The sequence below is a fragment of the Prunus mume genome, linkage group LG7 (assembly GCF_029339155.1).
Source record: "Prunus mume cultivar Tortuosa linkage group LG7, ASM2933915v1, whole genome shotgun sequence".
NCBI classification, from domain to species: Eukaryota; Viridiplantae; Streptophyta; class Magnoliopsida; order Rosales; family Rosaceae; genus Prunus; species Prunus mume.
Genome location: NC_142704.1, coordinates 13,389,000 through 13,405,525, shown reverse-complemented (window position 1 = coordinate 13,405,525; position 16,526 = coordinate 13,389,000). Strand labels below are relative to the sequence as shown.

The 16,526-nt window shown below is 38.1% G+C and overlaps 3 protein-coding genes across 7 annotated transcripts; 1 reads left to right on the top strand and 2 right to left on the bottom strand.

The window, feature by feature from the left end:
* The first annotated feature begins 3,316 nt into the window (after nt 1–3,316).
* Nucleotides 3,317–5,231, top strand: LOC103336776 (Ankyrin repeat family protein). Its single transcript, XM_089041720.1, has 2 exons — nt 3,317–3,576; nt 4,485–5,231. The coding sequence occupies exons 1-2, from the start codon at nt 3,437–3,439 to the stop codon at nt 5,080–5,082; spliced, it is 738 nt and encodes a 245-aa protein (XP_088897846.1). The 5' UTR covers nt 3,317–3,436; the 3' UTR covers nt 5,083–5,231.
* A 411-nt stretch (nt 5,232–5,642) lies between these two features.
* LOC103336733 (uncharacterized) lies at nt 5,643–8,814 on the bottom strand. Of its 3 annotated transcripts, XR_016122173.1 has the most exons (6): nt 8,356–8,814; nt 7,749–7,844; nt 7,615–7,663; nt 6,986–7,117; nt 6,490–6,553; nt 5,643–5,905 (listed from the first exon to the last, which is right to left on the bottom strand). XR_016122173.1 is itself a non-coding variant. In XM_089041721.1 (5 exons), exons 1-4 carry the CDS (start codon nt 8,725–8,727, stop codon nt 7,029–7,031), a joined length of 606 nt encoding a protein of 201 aa, XP_088897847.1. In that variant the 5' UTR covers nt 8,728–8,813; the 3' UTR covers nt 5,643–5,995; nt 6,986–7,028. The 3 variants fall into 3 exon arrangements, 2 of the variants coding, with proteins under 2 accessions (XP_088897847.1, XP_008238051.2); XM_089041721.1 differs by lacking the exon at nt 6,490–6,553 and having other exon boundaries at nt 5,643–5,995; nt 8,356–8,813; XM_008239829.3 differs by lacking the exon at nt 6,490–6,553 and having other exon boundaries at nt 8,356–8,812.
* A 1,453-nt stretch (nt 8,815–10,267) lies between these two features.
* LOC103336731 (putative polyamine transporter At1g31830) lies at nt 10,268–12,607 on the bottom strand. 3 transcript variants are annotated; one of them, XM_089041779.1, is made up of 2 exons: nt 12,455–12,607; nt 10,268–11,856 (listed from the first exon to the last, which is right to left on the bottom strand). In XM_089041779.1, exon 2 carries the CDS (start codon nt 11,815–11,817, stop codon nt 10,411–10,413), a length of 1,407 nt encoding a protein of 468 aa, XP_088897905.1. In that variant the 5' UTR covers nt 11,818–11,856; nt 12,455–12,607; the 3' UTR covers nt 10,268–10,410. The 3 variants fall into 3 exon arrangements, with proteins under 3 accessions (XP_088897905.1, XP_008238050.2, XP_088897904.1); XM_008239828.3 differs by having other exon boundaries at nt 12,373–12,599; XM_089041778.1 differs by lacking the exon at nt 12,455–12,607 and having other exon boundaries at nt 10,268–11,862.
* Nucleotides 12,608–16,526: the final 3,919 nt, after the last annotated feature.

Below are 16,526 nucleotides of genomic sequence, written 5' to 3'. Positions count from 1 at the left end.
TTAACTGGGGACTTCTTTCCTTTGCCATTTTGGGTAGATGGTGGTTGTTATGGTTGACTGCTGGTCTTTTAGTAATTTTGTTGTAACTTTTTGTTGGGTAGTTTTTCTTTTCTTGTAACAGATCTAACCTTATCTGAAATGAAATCTACACATGTGCAACAGATCTAACTTTGGACAAATAAGAAGAAAGAAAGAGATAGAAACAGAGAATGATAAGAAGAAAAAAATAAGAGAAAGAATAAGAGAAAGGAAGAAGAAGAGAAAAAACTAGACAGAGGAATAAGGGGAAAAGAGAAGGAGAAAGTTGGAGAAGGAAAGATGAACAAGCATGCGTGAGAAATAGGAAGAGAAAGAGAAAAGAGAAAAGGAAGAAAAAGGAAAAGAAAATGTATGTGCGAATCTTTGGTGCATGGGGGTATGCTTATAGAGGCAATTGAAAACATGGAGCCGAATTGGTGAATTGTGGGCTAGAAGAGATGCAGTTTGCATTGGCGTATTGAAGAAGTTCTACCTGCTAGATAGGAAGGTTGTGGGAAGGACTTGCATGCTACATAGTCACATGTACAGTACAGGTACCATTCGAGATGACTTTAGCATTTATGTAGATGTGCTAGATGAGTTCAATTTCGAGTTGGCCTATATGTCCACAAGGCACAAGGACTTCGAGGAGCGGTTTGATGAGTTGATGGAAAATGTGGCCTAATATGTTTCTTCGGCTTCGGACCTTTTGAAAAGTGAGTCAAAGGATGAGTCATGGGTGAGCTCAGCAATTGATAGCATTATAAAGGATGCTATGTTTAGTGAAAACCCCAAGGCTAAGGAGGAGCCACAGTGGAAGGATGAGCCTATGGTAGAGTCTAAGGGTGAAATAGTTGTGATCTCAAGTGACGACGAACAAGAGCCTATGGAAGAGTCCAAGATGGAGGTCATCCTGATTGAGTCAAGTGATGATGAGTCTATGGAGGAGATCAATGGTGAATTGGTTCAAGAGGAGCCAAGAGATGTTCATATGAACAAAGGCTGCTAGGGAGTTAAGTCGATGAGGGCATCAGGCTCTTTTGGTGGGGGTGCTTTGTAAGACCCTTAGCAAGTGCTATAGGCCATGGCATGGTTTTGATGTTTTGCATCATGCCAAGGCAAGCGAAGCGTGTAGTGATGGTGCACGCTGGAAGCAAGACAAGGTCGCAGGAAGGGAATTTTGGGCTGAGAATAGGTAGCCAAGACTTTGGCATAGCAATGGAAGCAATGCCTAGAATGCGCAGCGAAACATAGCATGCAGGCATACAGCACAGTAGCGCTTAGAGCATGCAAGTGCACAACACAATAGCGCTTAGAGCATGCAAGCGTACAGCTCAGACTGAGGCGCAGCACAGCAACACGTAGCTCATGCAACGCACAACATTATCGAGTAGCGCGCAGCATGTGGATAGGAAGTGGCAGAATGCTGGCATATGTTCTGGAATGGGACTCTGACGTGGCTGAACAGTTTTGAGCGGTTTCAAAAGAGTTGGAACTTGGCTGAGAGTGCTGTAGCTTAAAATTCGGGATGTGGATAAATGTTAGAGCAAGTGTGGACGGTTTACATGGTTGTGGCTGCATGCTCCAAGTAGTAGGGAGATTTTCAAGAAGTGAAATTCGGCCTCAAGGCATAGTGGGTTGTTGAGTGGATCCAAGAGTAGGCTGGATAGGTTTTGTGATAAGATTGAATATCTAGGTGGCGGATCTAGGGGCTGCCAACATTGCCTTAGTAGATGGGAGTGTCATCTACATGTTTTATGCTTATAATTACCTTGAGAAGGTTGAGTTTAGATGTCAAGTGATGTGGTAGTACAACAAAAGTGAGAGCTTGTAATCCTTTGCTATTTGAGAGAAATAGAAGGTTGGGAACTTTGCCCGTATATTGTGTGTGAGAGTTTTCCTGTGTAGGCAAGTCTTACTTGGGTGTGTTGGCATTCACTTGTTCCGCTACATGAAATCTGTAGCCTCACGAGTTAGAGGTGCGAGAAGGCTGACTTAGGAGGAGTCTAAGTGCCGAGCAAGGGTCAAAAAATTAAAGGCGTTTTTCACTTGTGTTACACTCGCCATGGTGGAGATTGTTGAAGTTGGCTCGCTTAATTATGTGGAAATATGAAGGATAAGCAATAAGTGACCGGTTGTTTTCGGAAACGACCGATAACATAATACCAAGGGCAATAGTCGCAAAGTGCTAGAACGATTTGGAGTTACTGTGCGAAGAGACCGGTGCAAGTATTGGGCGACCGGTAGCCACATGTTTTCTTACTTGGCGTGTTTTATCATTTTACAATGGTTTTGGGTATTTTACTGGCCTATTTGGGCTAGGTTAAGTCTTCTATTCCTATTAGGATTGTACTTAAGTCCTTTAGTGCTAGGTTTTCATAAGATAAGAAGAGGAGAATTCAAGAGTGAATTTTCAAAGGAGAAACACAAGACATAATTCAAGAGTGAATTCTTGAGTGTTTACAAGGACATCAAAGGGTGTGAGCAATGGTGAGAGAAAAGAGATCTAGGGTTCTTGTGAGAGTTAAGGGGGTTCAAGATTGTAACCAAAATTGTTCTTACATACTAGTGAATTTCTTGGATGGATCACCAAAAAGACGTAGACACGAGACCGAACCTCTATAAATCTTTGTGTTCTTGTGTGTTTGTTTTATTCTCGTTGTGGTGTGTGTTTTATTCTCAAGGGGTTTGTGCGTGTGTCATCTCATAGTCCATCAACAATAAGGTCTTGGAGTGTTTTCGCACAACACCTACACCAACAATGCATAAGTTTGTGATGTTCACTGCTATTCAGAGAGTCATCAAAGTATAAACAACATTAGAGTTGTTGACTGTCCACTAACCTGGGCTCTCTGAATGTTTTTATGTGCCAACCACCTGGACTTGATTTTCACAGAAATCTAAAGAGATCAAAACTCTTGTTTTAGTCGCTCAAAGTCGAAGAATCCAGAAGAGGATGGGGGATTGATTGTGTTGGAATAAGGAACGTCTTTAGGTAACATGGGTATGGAAATTAGGGTATTGTTATATTATATTATATATTTGTTAATTAAAAATAATTATATCATTTATTGAGCTAGGTTCGGAATGGAGATAATAATTACCGTTCTCGGCCCAAAATCTCCCTACTTTAGGGGCGGGACCCGACTCGACGGGAGAGTGAAGTCTTTAAAAATTTGAAAAGCTTATTTTCCATAATAATTAAAAATAACTTAATAATTAAAAAAACATTATTGCCAGCAAATTTACCCGTTTGTTATATTTTTTTATTTTAATTTTTGCCTCTTTTTCTTTGTTTTCATCCACTGGAAAAAAAAAAAAACAGAAAGAAAATAGTAGAGGGTTTCGCGTTTCAGACATCTTGCAGCACTCAAATTCAATTGTTTTTGGGAGCATCCGCATACTGGAGAGAAGGGAGATGGGAAATCCACAGAAGTCGAGTAGTTGGAGCCAAAACCTTCATACAGCGGCAAGGTCCGGTGATCTAACTGCAGTACAGTCAATTCTCAGCTCCAATCCTTTGGCCGTCAATTCTAGAGATAAGCACTCCAGAACTCCGTATCCTTCTTTTCCCTCTTTACAAATCTCTCTCTCTCTCTCTCTCAACTTGATGAAGATTTTATATTCTTCTTTCCTTACAAAAAAATAAATGTGGCAATGCATTTTTTTATGTTCCAATTGAATTCTTATTCCTATGATTTGTTATTTCCATGATTGTTTTTCGAGAAATATTTGGTGGTATGCTTCAGTTACTCGAGGAGCGCTTGCCTCTGAGAAAAGAGCTCAATAACCAGTTTCGGGTTAAGTCGTTATACATTTATTTTTTTAATTTTTATAATTAATCAGGAAGGTTTAGCCCTATACATTTCATTTTATTTTTTATTTTTTAAAATTAATCATGAGGGTTTAGCCCCATACAACAGAAAACTGATATATGCAGTGGGGATGACTTGGATTAAAAATTCTATAAAACAGTTTTAATTTGTTTTTTTTTGTTAAAATATGATGCCATATAACATACAAATGATGAGTTGTTTTACAATAAATGTAGCTGCAAAAATGTGTTTCAACTTGTTTCTTGTCATTTGAAAATTTCACCCATCTGATATGTAGTAAATGTGTGATTGCATTTCTCATCCGGTATCTAGTGAGTGTCTGATATCTTGCTGTGGTAAGGGATGGCCGAATCCATTCCACAGAGTCACCCAAAAAGATGTATCCATTATTCATGGGATTTTAATTTATGCTTACTTGAGTGCTTACTTGACTTGTTTCACTTAGGAAATAACGTACTGCGGCATTTTTGTTGAATATTTATTCATCGTCGAAAATTGTTTTTTGTTCTAGTCTAAACCTCGAAATCACTTGGTTCTGCTGTTTTTTTGTGTTGTTCAAGTTTCAACTTCCTACCGTTCACAATGTGGAATTCAAATTAATGTTTCCTTGACAAGTGATCTTGATCAAAGACTACATTTAGCAGCATGGTCTGGGCAAACAGAGGTGGTGAATTTTCTGTGTAGCCACAAGGCTGATGTTGGTGCTGCTGCTATGGACGACATGGGTGCTATACACTTTGCTGCCCAAAAGGGCCATTTAGAGGCTGTTCGCACTCTCCTTTTATCTGGGGCTTCTGTCAAAGCTTACACTCGCAAAGGCCTCACTCCACTGCATTATGCTGTTCAAGGGGCCCATTTAGAACTTATCAAGTATTTGGTAAAGAAAGGTGCAAATCTCAGTGCGAAGACAAAAGCAGGGAAGACCCCTCTTGATCTTGCTAGCAGTGACGAAGTTCGCTCCTGTTTGAAAGAGTGTGAAAGGTCATCTGAGAAAGGTCTGAATGAAAAACAGAAAGATGAAGAATCTGATCCAAATACATCCCTGCAGGAAGAAGTGAAATCGGAAGGTGAAGCTGCAAATTCTGGGAATGATAAACCGGCTGAAGATGGAAGTCTGAAGAGGAAGGCAGAAAAAGATGATTCTGAGGAAGCGTCAGGGGAACGGAAAAAGCCACGAGTTGTATTGAATCATCTTCTAAGTGTTGATGATACGCAAGATGAGGAATGAAGCTTCTAAAGGAGACTAGTATGGTAGAATGACTTTAATCAAGCAGCTAACTGCTATACTGACTCATATCAACATGTAGCTCTTTGTACTATGTTATATAATTTCATCTGTTAATGATTGTTGAAAAGTATATTGGTTTTTTTTCTTTCGTCCCATCTTTCCAATTGAAATTTCCAGTCATTCTCTGTTTTCTTTCACTTTGCTTGCCAGGATGATTGTGTCATGTCTTGAATTGGTTTCACTGTCAGGACAGGGTAAATAGTGTTTACTCAGTCATTCATGCCTCATTGTTGCAAAAGCTCTGTATGTCGAGGTTGCATTTGGCAACTATTTTTTTCTGGAATGCTCAAGTGATTGGTATTGCCTTTGCTGAACTCAAAAGTTGTAGCTGAGATGGTCGTTCAACATTAAAATCGGAAATTTATTTGGGTGCATTTCATGAGAAACCATGGGATTCTTGATGAAACTGGAGTTGGGTGTTGATTTTGGCAATTAATATCTTAAATTTTAAGGTACTAGATCAATGGAATTTACATATAATATCCTAAAAGTAATTTCCGTAGAGTTCAAATATGTATCCAGCTCTGATATTCATCGCGCAAAAGTGTAGTACAGGTCCAAATATGTACTGTAATAGTCGGCCAGATCAATGAAATTTTGTTTCATCACACAACAAATGCTATGAAATTCAGATGCTGCGTAGTATTGAAACCGCAAGATGGTCAAGAGTATTATGTTTCAAAATCCCTGTCATCGTATCAGTCTGAAGTAGAAGATCGGAAATCCTTTGGAATTCATATTCTACCTTCTCCGCTATACATCCCTGAAAACATAACCCAACAGATAATGTAAACGCCTCAGTGTATGGAACTAGGAGGGCTTGTCATGAAGGTATTACTCAAAAATATGACACCTGCGACCAAATAAAACCAAAATAAATGAGAATGTGAACCAAAAATCTGAAACTGTAACCATATGTCTAAACAAAGAATACAAATAGAAAATAGAGTCAACAGTCCAATTATATCTACGACTTCTGGCGAGGTGATGAGCTGAGAGTACCATAATTCATATAAATGTTTTTGCAGTTTATATTTCATATAAGCATTGCATGCAATGCAGTTCCAGTAAAGGTCTTAACTGGCACAGTCGAGATGGTATCAAGGCTGCAGGTTAATTGTCGTACTTCTTACCCAAACTTAGTTGGACATATATAAGATTGTCAATACTTCTTATCCAAATTTGGTTGGGGTTATACAAGTAAAGTATTCTGCTTATGAGACGCTATATCTGCTTAATCGCATTTACTAGTACCAGAACCAAAAATTTGCACAAACGGAAGTACAGAAATACTTATTGGCAATGGGTACGTATAACAGTTATACAAGAATATAGTGAAATCTTAACCTTTGAAGACAATTGGATCCATCAATGTTCCTCCAAAATGGAACAATCATGAGCATCCCAACTCCTTCAGATACAGTAAAAGGACATGTCTCAAAAAAGAAAGTAACCTAGCAAAGTACAATTGTCCTGCGTAATGTTGTTCTAGCGATAGCAATTTAATGAAAGCATGGGAATCTGCCAACAAAACATTAATACGTCACCTGGTTCTATAGGTTTTCTTTCTTTGTATTCATCTTACAAATGATTTTGAGATTGTATCCAGGTGATCTATCTCCAATATTCTAATCATAATACTCTACGACTAATGAACTACCTTTGCTCTTCTTTCTTTCTTTCTATTTTTTTTCATTTTCAAATTTAGTGCAGGTTGTAATGAATGTGAACTTATGTATAGCATATGAAATAATGCGAGACAGAGTATCCAGAGATGCTTAACAACCCAGACCACTGAATAATCCCACCACTAGTAAACGGTATTAAACAGTAAAGCACTCACCTAAAATTGCCGGTGGATATCATATGGCATGAACAATTGATGGCTAATTTGTTGAAATCCCGTAGCGGCTCCGAAGAGCATCAATTGCTTTCTCAAAGGACTGTGAAAACTCAGTGATGGATGTTTTGCAAGCTGAAAATATGAATCAGAAGTAGTTTATATATTGGTACTCAGAATGAATCAGAAGTAATTTATAAATTGGTACTCAGAATGAATCAGACGTAATTTATAAATTGTTGAACTAAATTAGATTGTTGCATACTGATGGTACTTACAAGTCAGTTTAATGATACATAGGAGACAATTTTTCATTTGCCAATCTTTTTGTTGGTTTTTTTATATCTTTTTTCTCTTCTCCACAGTAATACATTATATATGACAATGTGAAACTGAACAGGTCAAAAAGCTATCCGAGCTGACATGGGAATAGAACCGATTTCCACATATGGGACACAATTATCACTTTTCAAAGCCTCAATATGGACTCCATCTCAAGTGTTTTAACGACATGGCATGTTAATCAATAAGGATATTGAGTCCAGACTCCAGTATAGCATTAGTACCAACACATGACCTATACGAAATCTTATACTTTAAGCAGGTCAGATAGATTTAAACTGAAGACATACCACGAGAAGCAGTGGTCTGTGCATCTGCCATGAACTCTGCATATGAAGCCTGAGAAAGAAGCAGTAGGTTGTTACACTCAATGAATTAGCACTATGGACATAGAATTAGAAGGAAGGATAGAAACAAAGGATACCATCATTGCTTCCCGACTTTCGGTAATCCTTTGGGTCATCTTCTTGTATTCCTTGTCTGTCTCATCCAGCACTTGCTGACATGCTTGACTTTGAATCTAGTAACACAGAAAGCCGAATAAATTGGCAAAAAAATCCCTGCTCTAAATTCTAATGCTCCCATTCCCTCTACTAGCACTACTACTAAACTCACATCAGACCAAACCTTGAAATTGCATTGAGAATTTCTTGTTATCAACAAATGGAATTGATATGAAATTGAGATTAAATCATCCTAAACTTGCCATTATTTGGCGAAAATTCAATTTTCTGTTCTCTTTCTTTCTTGTAACCACGTATAATCAGGAATTCACTAGATTACATTTGTTCTACCAAACCTTGTAAGTTGCAACAGTAATAAGATTTGACTGCTTTCAAGTGATTATCAAAGCAAGACTAAATGAACATAAAATTGTTATTATTTGGCGAAAATTCAATTTAAATTCTCTTTCTTAGATATTTTTCTCAGTAATCAAACAAACAATAGTTCATCAATCAAGAAACTCAATGATGCAAATAAGTATCAAATCAGTACAACAGGATATCAATTCCAGAGAGAGAGAGAGAGACCTTGAACCGCTTGTGGAGGCGAGAATGAGAGGAATCGAAATCCTTGAGGATCTCAGAGTGAGAGCGATCGATGTGAAGCTTGAGATCGCGGAGGCGAGAGGAGGCGAGGTGCTTGAGATCAGGAATCGAAGCCAAACTATTGGTTTGAGGCGATTCCATGAGCGCGGCCACAGAGGCTGAAGGTCCTCCAATGGCTGCTCCGACAGTGACAGTCGTCCTCTTGCGCTTGCTGCTGTTATTGAAAGTCGCCGATTTGGGAGTAGTTTGGTTTTCAGGAGAAGAAGCTACTGGCAACGACGTCAATGGCGTTTCCAGAAACTTCGCAGCTGAAGACCTCCGACTCCGACTTCCACTTCCACCGCCTCTTTTCATTGCTCAGTCTCTCAAGTATCTTCTTCTCCTTCAGTCTTTTTGTGTATGAAAATTTCTAATTTTCTAGGAGCATAGACTTGGCGCCTTGGCAGGTGGCTATATATGGGCTTTTATTTTGCACATTTTGGGCTTAATGAGAAAAACTTGTGCCCGGCTCTCAAGAGATTTTACTAACCTCTTTTTTATTTTTCCCTTACGAAGATGAGGCTCGTTCTGGTGCCTAAAATTAGATTGGATTGGATATTAAATCTAAGGTATGTTGATAGAGGAAATGAAAGTAAAGATAAATGATTTTTCTATTTTGAGGGGATTTTGAGGGATTAATTATAAGATATTCTTATCTTACCACTATGTAGGGATTAGATGCGATAAATGTTTTTTTTCATTAGTAATCCATCTTCCACCATCAACTCGAAAAAAAAAAAAAAAATTCATTTATTTTTTAAACATGCTTAAAGCAGCAAAAATTTCACATTAAATTGCTTGTAATAAAATTGGTATGTGGCTTTGGTCTCACTTTTTATATTTACATATTTTGGAGGCCCTGGTTTGACTGTAGGCCTGATAGATGTTTTTATTTTACTAACTAAACTATGATTCTTGTTATGTATTACATTGTTTTTCTGGGGGGACCTGGTTTGATTCTAATGCCTGGTATTTGTTGTTATTTTACTAACTAAAACTATTATCTTGGTTTCAATCTTCTACCGTGTTACATTGTTCATCGGGAAATATAGGTATGTAGGACCTTTTATTTTGTTGCCTTAGGCCTCAAAAAACTTACGGCCGGCTCTGCTACGTTGGGCACTGTTTTACCTAACAGTTTTTCGTTTTCTGAAACCATGTGTGAAATGTGGATGGTTGCCGTAATAAGAAAACGTGCGAAGAAACTTTGTAGTGTGAATTTTTAAACATCTTAAAGACGTTTCGCTTGAATTCTTATAGCAATGGATAGATATTCGTAAAAGCGGAGCTTCAATTGAGGGAGTTTATGTGAGATACCCATGTGGGGCTCATTCACATTGTATTTTCATAATCTGAATCAAGTATTCCTTCAACGATCATCCCAGCCAAAAAATCATTTGAATCTGAAATCATTTGACCATTCAATTTATGGTTGTACTTCTAGTGTTTTCTTGAACCACTAGAATCGTCTATTGTTTATCACAACTAAATGTCTTAATGGTTTCTGATTTTGCTAATTTTTTGCATAAATTTCGTATGTGTTAATACATAGCGCGATTTTTGTATGAGTCCATTACAACATGCCAATCAGATAGAAAACAAATAACAAAGGCATTAGTTAAAATTGCATCAAAATCTAACTGCGTCTTACATTTCAAAATCTGTGTCAATATGTGAAATTGCATCAAAATCTACTCAAACCAAATTCACATATTGCAATAGATAATTAATGGTAAATATTTAATAAAGCATTTCCACCTATCATCGTCTTAAAATATATATATATATATATATATATATATATGATAAATAGCTTTTGGTCAATTGCTATGCACTTGAGCAAGGGAAATGCATAGGTTAGAGAGCAACTATTGCAAACTTCTTGATCAGATACACCAACATGAACATGAGCAAAGCGAACCTTACTGCCTTGGGAGATGAACACAATAGTAGTGAGAGTACATTTGCCTTTCCATGTTTTGAGGACTTACTAATCTATTAGTTAACACTCCCCTGATTAGCACCATGAAGATCTGGGAGGTCAGCGCTGGTCGAAAACTTGATCCACTTCTCTTTCTCCGCATACATAAGACATGGCTGCATGGCAAGGCCGATCACAATGGCTCCGACGCTCACAACCACCACCTTGAGAGTAGAAAAGGCCAAAACTGTACAAATCAGTATGGTTGGAGGAATGCACAAAAGAATGGCTCCAACTGTTCCAACAGGTATCTTGTAAGGCCGAGATGCTGCCGGGTACTTCACTCTTAACCGTATAAATGATAGGAACTCTAGAATCATTCCAAAACAGTACAAGAAATTTTCTGCAGCTACAATCTCTTGAAAGCTCAGCCAAGATAGAAAAAGGACTCCAGAAGCTGAGAACAAAATGCCAATCACTGGGGTTCCATAGCGAGACCTTTTAGCGAAAAACTCGGGCAGCATGCCTCGTTCTGCCATCCCAAGAAGTTGGAAGGAGTCACTGCTCATTTCAGCCACAAACATCCCCATATTTGACATTGCCGCAGCCCCTTGGATCCACCATCTCAACCAAACTCCCCCAATAATTTTAGCAATATCTGAGAAGTATCCATCAGTCCACAACTCTCGGTTGAGGGGAACAGCCCCAGTACCAGTTAGAAGAGGGAACAAATACCCAACAACAACCAAAATCAAGGCACAAAACAGAGCCTTTGGTAGAGTTTTCTTTGGGTTTTCTACCTCCCCGGCAAGTGTACTTATCGAGTCCCAATAGTTCAGATTCCAAAAGAGAGTGTTCAAATACAAATTCCAGTCCACACTGTGTAGATTTACCACTAACCATCTCGAAGGCTGCAACTTGGGAATTGCCACAAGTCCCATAACCATAAAAGGAGTGAGTGAGAAAACCCCTAAAAGAACAGCAGCCCATCCCACAATGGCTAAACCCCTATAGTTCATGTAAGTGAGCACCGACGTCAAAACCAACACGGCTATGATTCTTGGAAGGCCACCACCTAAAGCCGGGATCGCCGACTTCAAATAGTCCAGAAACAGAACTGGGTACAGAGCATTATCAATAACCCCACTTAGCCATTTCATCCAGCCCTGCTGGAACCCCCAATAGGGACCCAAAGCCGACGAAACCCAAACTACATAACCGCCAGCCTCAGGGAACATGGTACCCATCTCTGCGGTAATTAAGGCCTCAGGAACACTCCAAATGAGTGGAAAGACCAAGAATCCGAGAAGGGCTAGAAGGGGACCAGCAGCCTGGACACTATCCTCAACACCAAATGGTCCCCCAGAAACCTCATAGAAGATGAGGAAGACAAGGGGCAGAAGTGAGACTTTCTTGAAGTTATCTATCCTAGGGGAATCCACTTCACCCACTGAAACATATGCATCACCATTACCCTCTCCCATTGCAATGGAACCTTGCCTCTTCTCTGTGGTTCTCAGTTTCTGCATTTAGTGCAAGTTTTCAACACAATAATATTAATTTCAGTTTTTTGTTGGCATCAATCTCGAAGCAAACATAAAAATCTCTTACATGTAGAATGAAGGGAAAATCTCTTACATGTAGAATGAAGGGGTTTTCAATTTAAACAAATTGATTAGCAGTATACATTAAACTAATAAATGGGTATTCTCAGTAACAAGGATTCACACATTAATCATTCATGCATATACAGAGAAGAGGAACTTTCAATCAAACACAGTAAACTTCACAAGTAGAGATGAGACTTCAAAAGTGCAAAGAAATTGGATGCTTGAACAAAATACAGGATTTGAGTTATTACAAAAACGACTTAAATAGCTAATGAGAGGGTGAGAAGATTATCTTTGAGTATTTACAAGTTATGGGTAGAGGATGACGAAAACCAAAAGATAAATTAATAAAATAAAATAAAATAAAAAATAAAACATTGGTGAGACTCGGGAGGGAAATAGAAGATATATTATGGAAAATGGACAAACCAGGAATAAGAAAAGAAGGAAAAAATTCCAGCCGGGTTGCGGTACACAATCTCCGCCATTAAAGAACAAAGAAAGCTCGAACCTTTACACCTCAGCGGCTCAGAGAGAAATGAACGATAAGTCAACCGTGCAGGTGGGCTGCAAAAAAAATGCAGATAGTAGAATATTTTCTATTTCATTTTTGCTAAGCGAATAGGAATATTTCTATTTCATAGTGCGTGCACCTCAAGTTTTTTTTTTTTTTTTTTTTTTGGGGGGTCAATCTTACCTCAAGCTTCATTGCACCTCAAGGTTATATAAATAAAAAAAAGCAACATTCAAAAATTCTACCTATGATGGTTGAAAACTTGAACACATGAAGGAAAAGACTATGAATCCAATCAAAACTAGCGTTGAATATTATTACTAAAAGAAAATTGGAGCTTCGCAAAGTTGAAGCGATCTGATAGCTTAACAAATCATTGAAACTCTGACGATGAAGAAGAACTTGCATGTCACGAGGATAACATTGTTTTGTTATTTTCATCCAATCACGTTCCATCATATGGAAAAATCATCACACGTTACGAAAAATGATTAATTAAAATGATAGCAAAATAGTGTTATTCGCGTAATAGACAAGTTTTTCTGATAACGACAACCCAGGGTTGTTGTGGAACTAATTTGGTAACAATAAAAAAAAAATCTATTATTGGAGTTTGAATTTGTTCCGATTAAGAACTGTATCAAGATAAACATCAACCTTTAAAATATAACTAAAGGAAGCTATTGATGTTGTTGGCACTCACAATGGAAGTACCAAAAATTAAAATGGGACTGTTAGAATTGTTGTAACCCACAAAGAAAACTTTAAAGAAATTTATTATGAGAGTGTGAACGGTATGTAGGTGAGATTAGGGTTCGTCACTAGGCCAAGATGGGGCAGGTTAGGTTTGCCCGAAATTTTTGGGTTTGGGCCGGGCTTGGGCTAGGTGTCACGGACTTTTTTGAATTTTCAAGCCGGATTGAGGTTTCAAATGTCAATGCATGGGCCCGCCCATTGGGATAGGCCGAGCCAGGCCTTTTTTGCTTTTTATTTTATTTTTTGTACTTTTTTGTCCAAGTCTTTTATAATTTTTTATTACAAAGAAATAAGAGCACCACTACCACCAAGGAATTAGAGTACCACCAGCAAGGATGAGGATTTAGACAACTTGAGAAAGTTGCAACTTCAAATTTGTGAAAATAAAAGAAGAGTGCTATTATTTCCACCCCCCAGTCTTATTTCCCCACCCACCTTATCTTTCCACCCACCATGTAAATTTGAAAAAACACAATTTTATTTTTACACCCACCGTTATTCCTAAAATATCCTTTAATTATTAATTCAAGTAAATTCTCCTTACTTTCATTCAAAGCATGCTTCGAACCTTCAACCTTTGTCAATCAAAACGTGTGGGATCCTCTGTAAATTATTATTAAAAATAAAAATAATAAAGAAAATTGCTCTCAATGTTCATCGTCTCTCCATTGAACGAAAACAATAACTGAGAGAAATGCTAGAATTAGAAAGAAGACGAAGAGCAAACTGAGCAAATGAAACAGAAAGCTTGTGTCCTTGGGTTTAGAAACTGAGGAGAAATCTAATGGAATTGTATTGGACCCAATTGGAAATTTTGAAGCTTTATTGGAACTTTGATTTGGATTTGGTCGGGATGAGGGAGAGAAGGGAGGGGTTGGGGTTGACAGGGATGAAGGAGAATAGTGGTTTTATTTATTTATTTATTTTTATTTTTTATCTAAGTCCTTAAAAGTCATTTTACAAATGGATAAATTTGTTTTTAAATTTTGAAGATAAAAGTGGGTGGGAAAATAAGACAGGTGGGTGAAAATAGTAGCACTCTAAAAGAATGAGAGCACCATCACCAGAGGAATGAGGATTTAGACATATTGAGAAAATTGAAGCTTGACATTTGAAAGAATAAAGCTTGACAAAGCTTGACAAGTTAGAAAATTGAGTGAAGAAGTATAGCATTTAATTGGGTATTATATTTATGGGTGGGTCGTGCCAGGCATAGATGAGCTTAACCAGGCCATGGCTAGATGAGCTCAAACGGGCCTGGCTGTGAGCCGGCCCATGATTTCAAACCCTTGGCCCAAGCCCTATCCAATCTTAAAGAGGGCCAAACTGTGTGGGCCTGAAAAATAGGTTGGGTCGGACTTTGGCCTATTGTTCGTTGGGCTACCCACTTCGGCCCATGAGCCACATGCCGAATGGTGATCCCTAGATGAGATGAGGACCTTTGCTTTGGGATGTAAATACAAAGAAATTGTTTCAATGTTAATTTAGTTCTAGGTAAATAATTTTTTAAGAGAAGTTATAAGTAAAATTAGACAATTTTTTGGCGGGAAAATGAAGTAGTTCTTTTATTTATCATTTGCAAGAATTATTTTTTATATAAGCAATATTAGGGAGAGAATAACCTAAGATCTAAAATGCAGGAATAAATACTCTTACCTTTTTCAATAACTGTTAAAGTCCTAACAAAATAGAAATGAACTAGTACTTGTTTTCTCTTTTCTGGTAGAAACAAATTGATACATTTTCACTGAACAATATTTGAAAGTCAGGTTGGTCCATATTTTTCACAAAAATAGCCACCGTTCTGGGTTTTCTCACAAACATAGCTACCATTTTAGTGGCTGAATTTCAGGTTTTTTTTTAACAAAAAATGAGAATTTAAAAAACTAAATAACATTAAAGATGTGTACATGTGTCCAGGTTGTACGTGGAATCCAAACCGTCCACGTCATTAAGCTTTTAAGAAGTCATTAGGGACAAGGAGCTAGTTGTAAAAAAATAATTTACACGTTTTCAATTACCTGGGAAATCTGGAATTCTTTATTTTTCAACATATTTAAAGACTTTTAGTTTTTTTTTTTTTTCTATTTTATATGACAGGACCCGCCCCGAATTTTTCACAAAACCCGAGATGAATCCTGCGGAGACCCCGACATCACACCCATGCCGGGTTCACTCCTTAAAATGGTAACCTCCTTTTTCAAAAGGAGTAAGGGCATGAGACTTTCTGCCGAAAATTCGGCAGAGTCTCCCCTGTAAATTGAATATTTCCCAAAATTTCCACCTACATAAAACATAGTTTTATAACCCAACCGGCAGCACGCACAATATAATTTCATGCAATTCATCTAATTTGCCTCCGGCCTTCAAATATTCCGAAAAAGAGCTGCCAACAAAGTTTTGAGATAAAAATTTCCTTAAACATGCAAGAATAAGCTCAAACACACTTATACTTGCCGAAAGCATCAATTATCATCTATAAATTATCACCATTTATTCCAGGGCCTCAGCCCATTATATCACACACTTGATTCAATAGTACACCTACACAACCCTCCCTTAGCCAACTGGGAGTATGAACAAAAATCTAAATATACCTCGATTTTAAACGAGTTTCAGGACCAACAACAAGGTCCGCATCACACTCAACAAAACACATCATTAGAGTTTAACCCGCGGCTGCGCCTAGTTACTTCAGTGCTTACGTACTCTTACTGAGGGATCAAGCCACACGTAGTTCTTTCATATCAAAGGTCACATCTCCGATAATATACAATTAATTAAAGCAGAACCAACAAATGCATTTCAAATTTATCACCAATCAATGTCCCACTAAACACAATGAACACATTCTCAAACTCTTCCTTTATATCAAATCAACCTGCAACCATACCCTATGCCAGGCGTATGTTGCCAACCATTACTCCCCAATCCGGGACTCAGACCATTCATAACAATGTAGGGTAATCACAAAGCACAACCGTACGGATCTAAATCTAGAAACAAATCCACGTATATACATATATAAATAAGCACACCCACCTCTCACCATCATCATGTACCAGGGGAAAACAATCCAATTCAGGGATTGTTTAACTAGACCACATGGAGGAATCCTCAATAACCATGTGGCTAGGGAGTGAGCCATCCAACCGGGGGACTAACTCTCTCGGCCAGCACGTGACACAGTCAAAGCATGCGCCTCTAATACCGATCCTACGCGCGCAAACTACCCCAAATCCAGGGTCCACAGCAACATCCCTCAAGGATGTCCTGAGTTCTAATAACTCCAAAAGTATCCAATGTTCGTAAC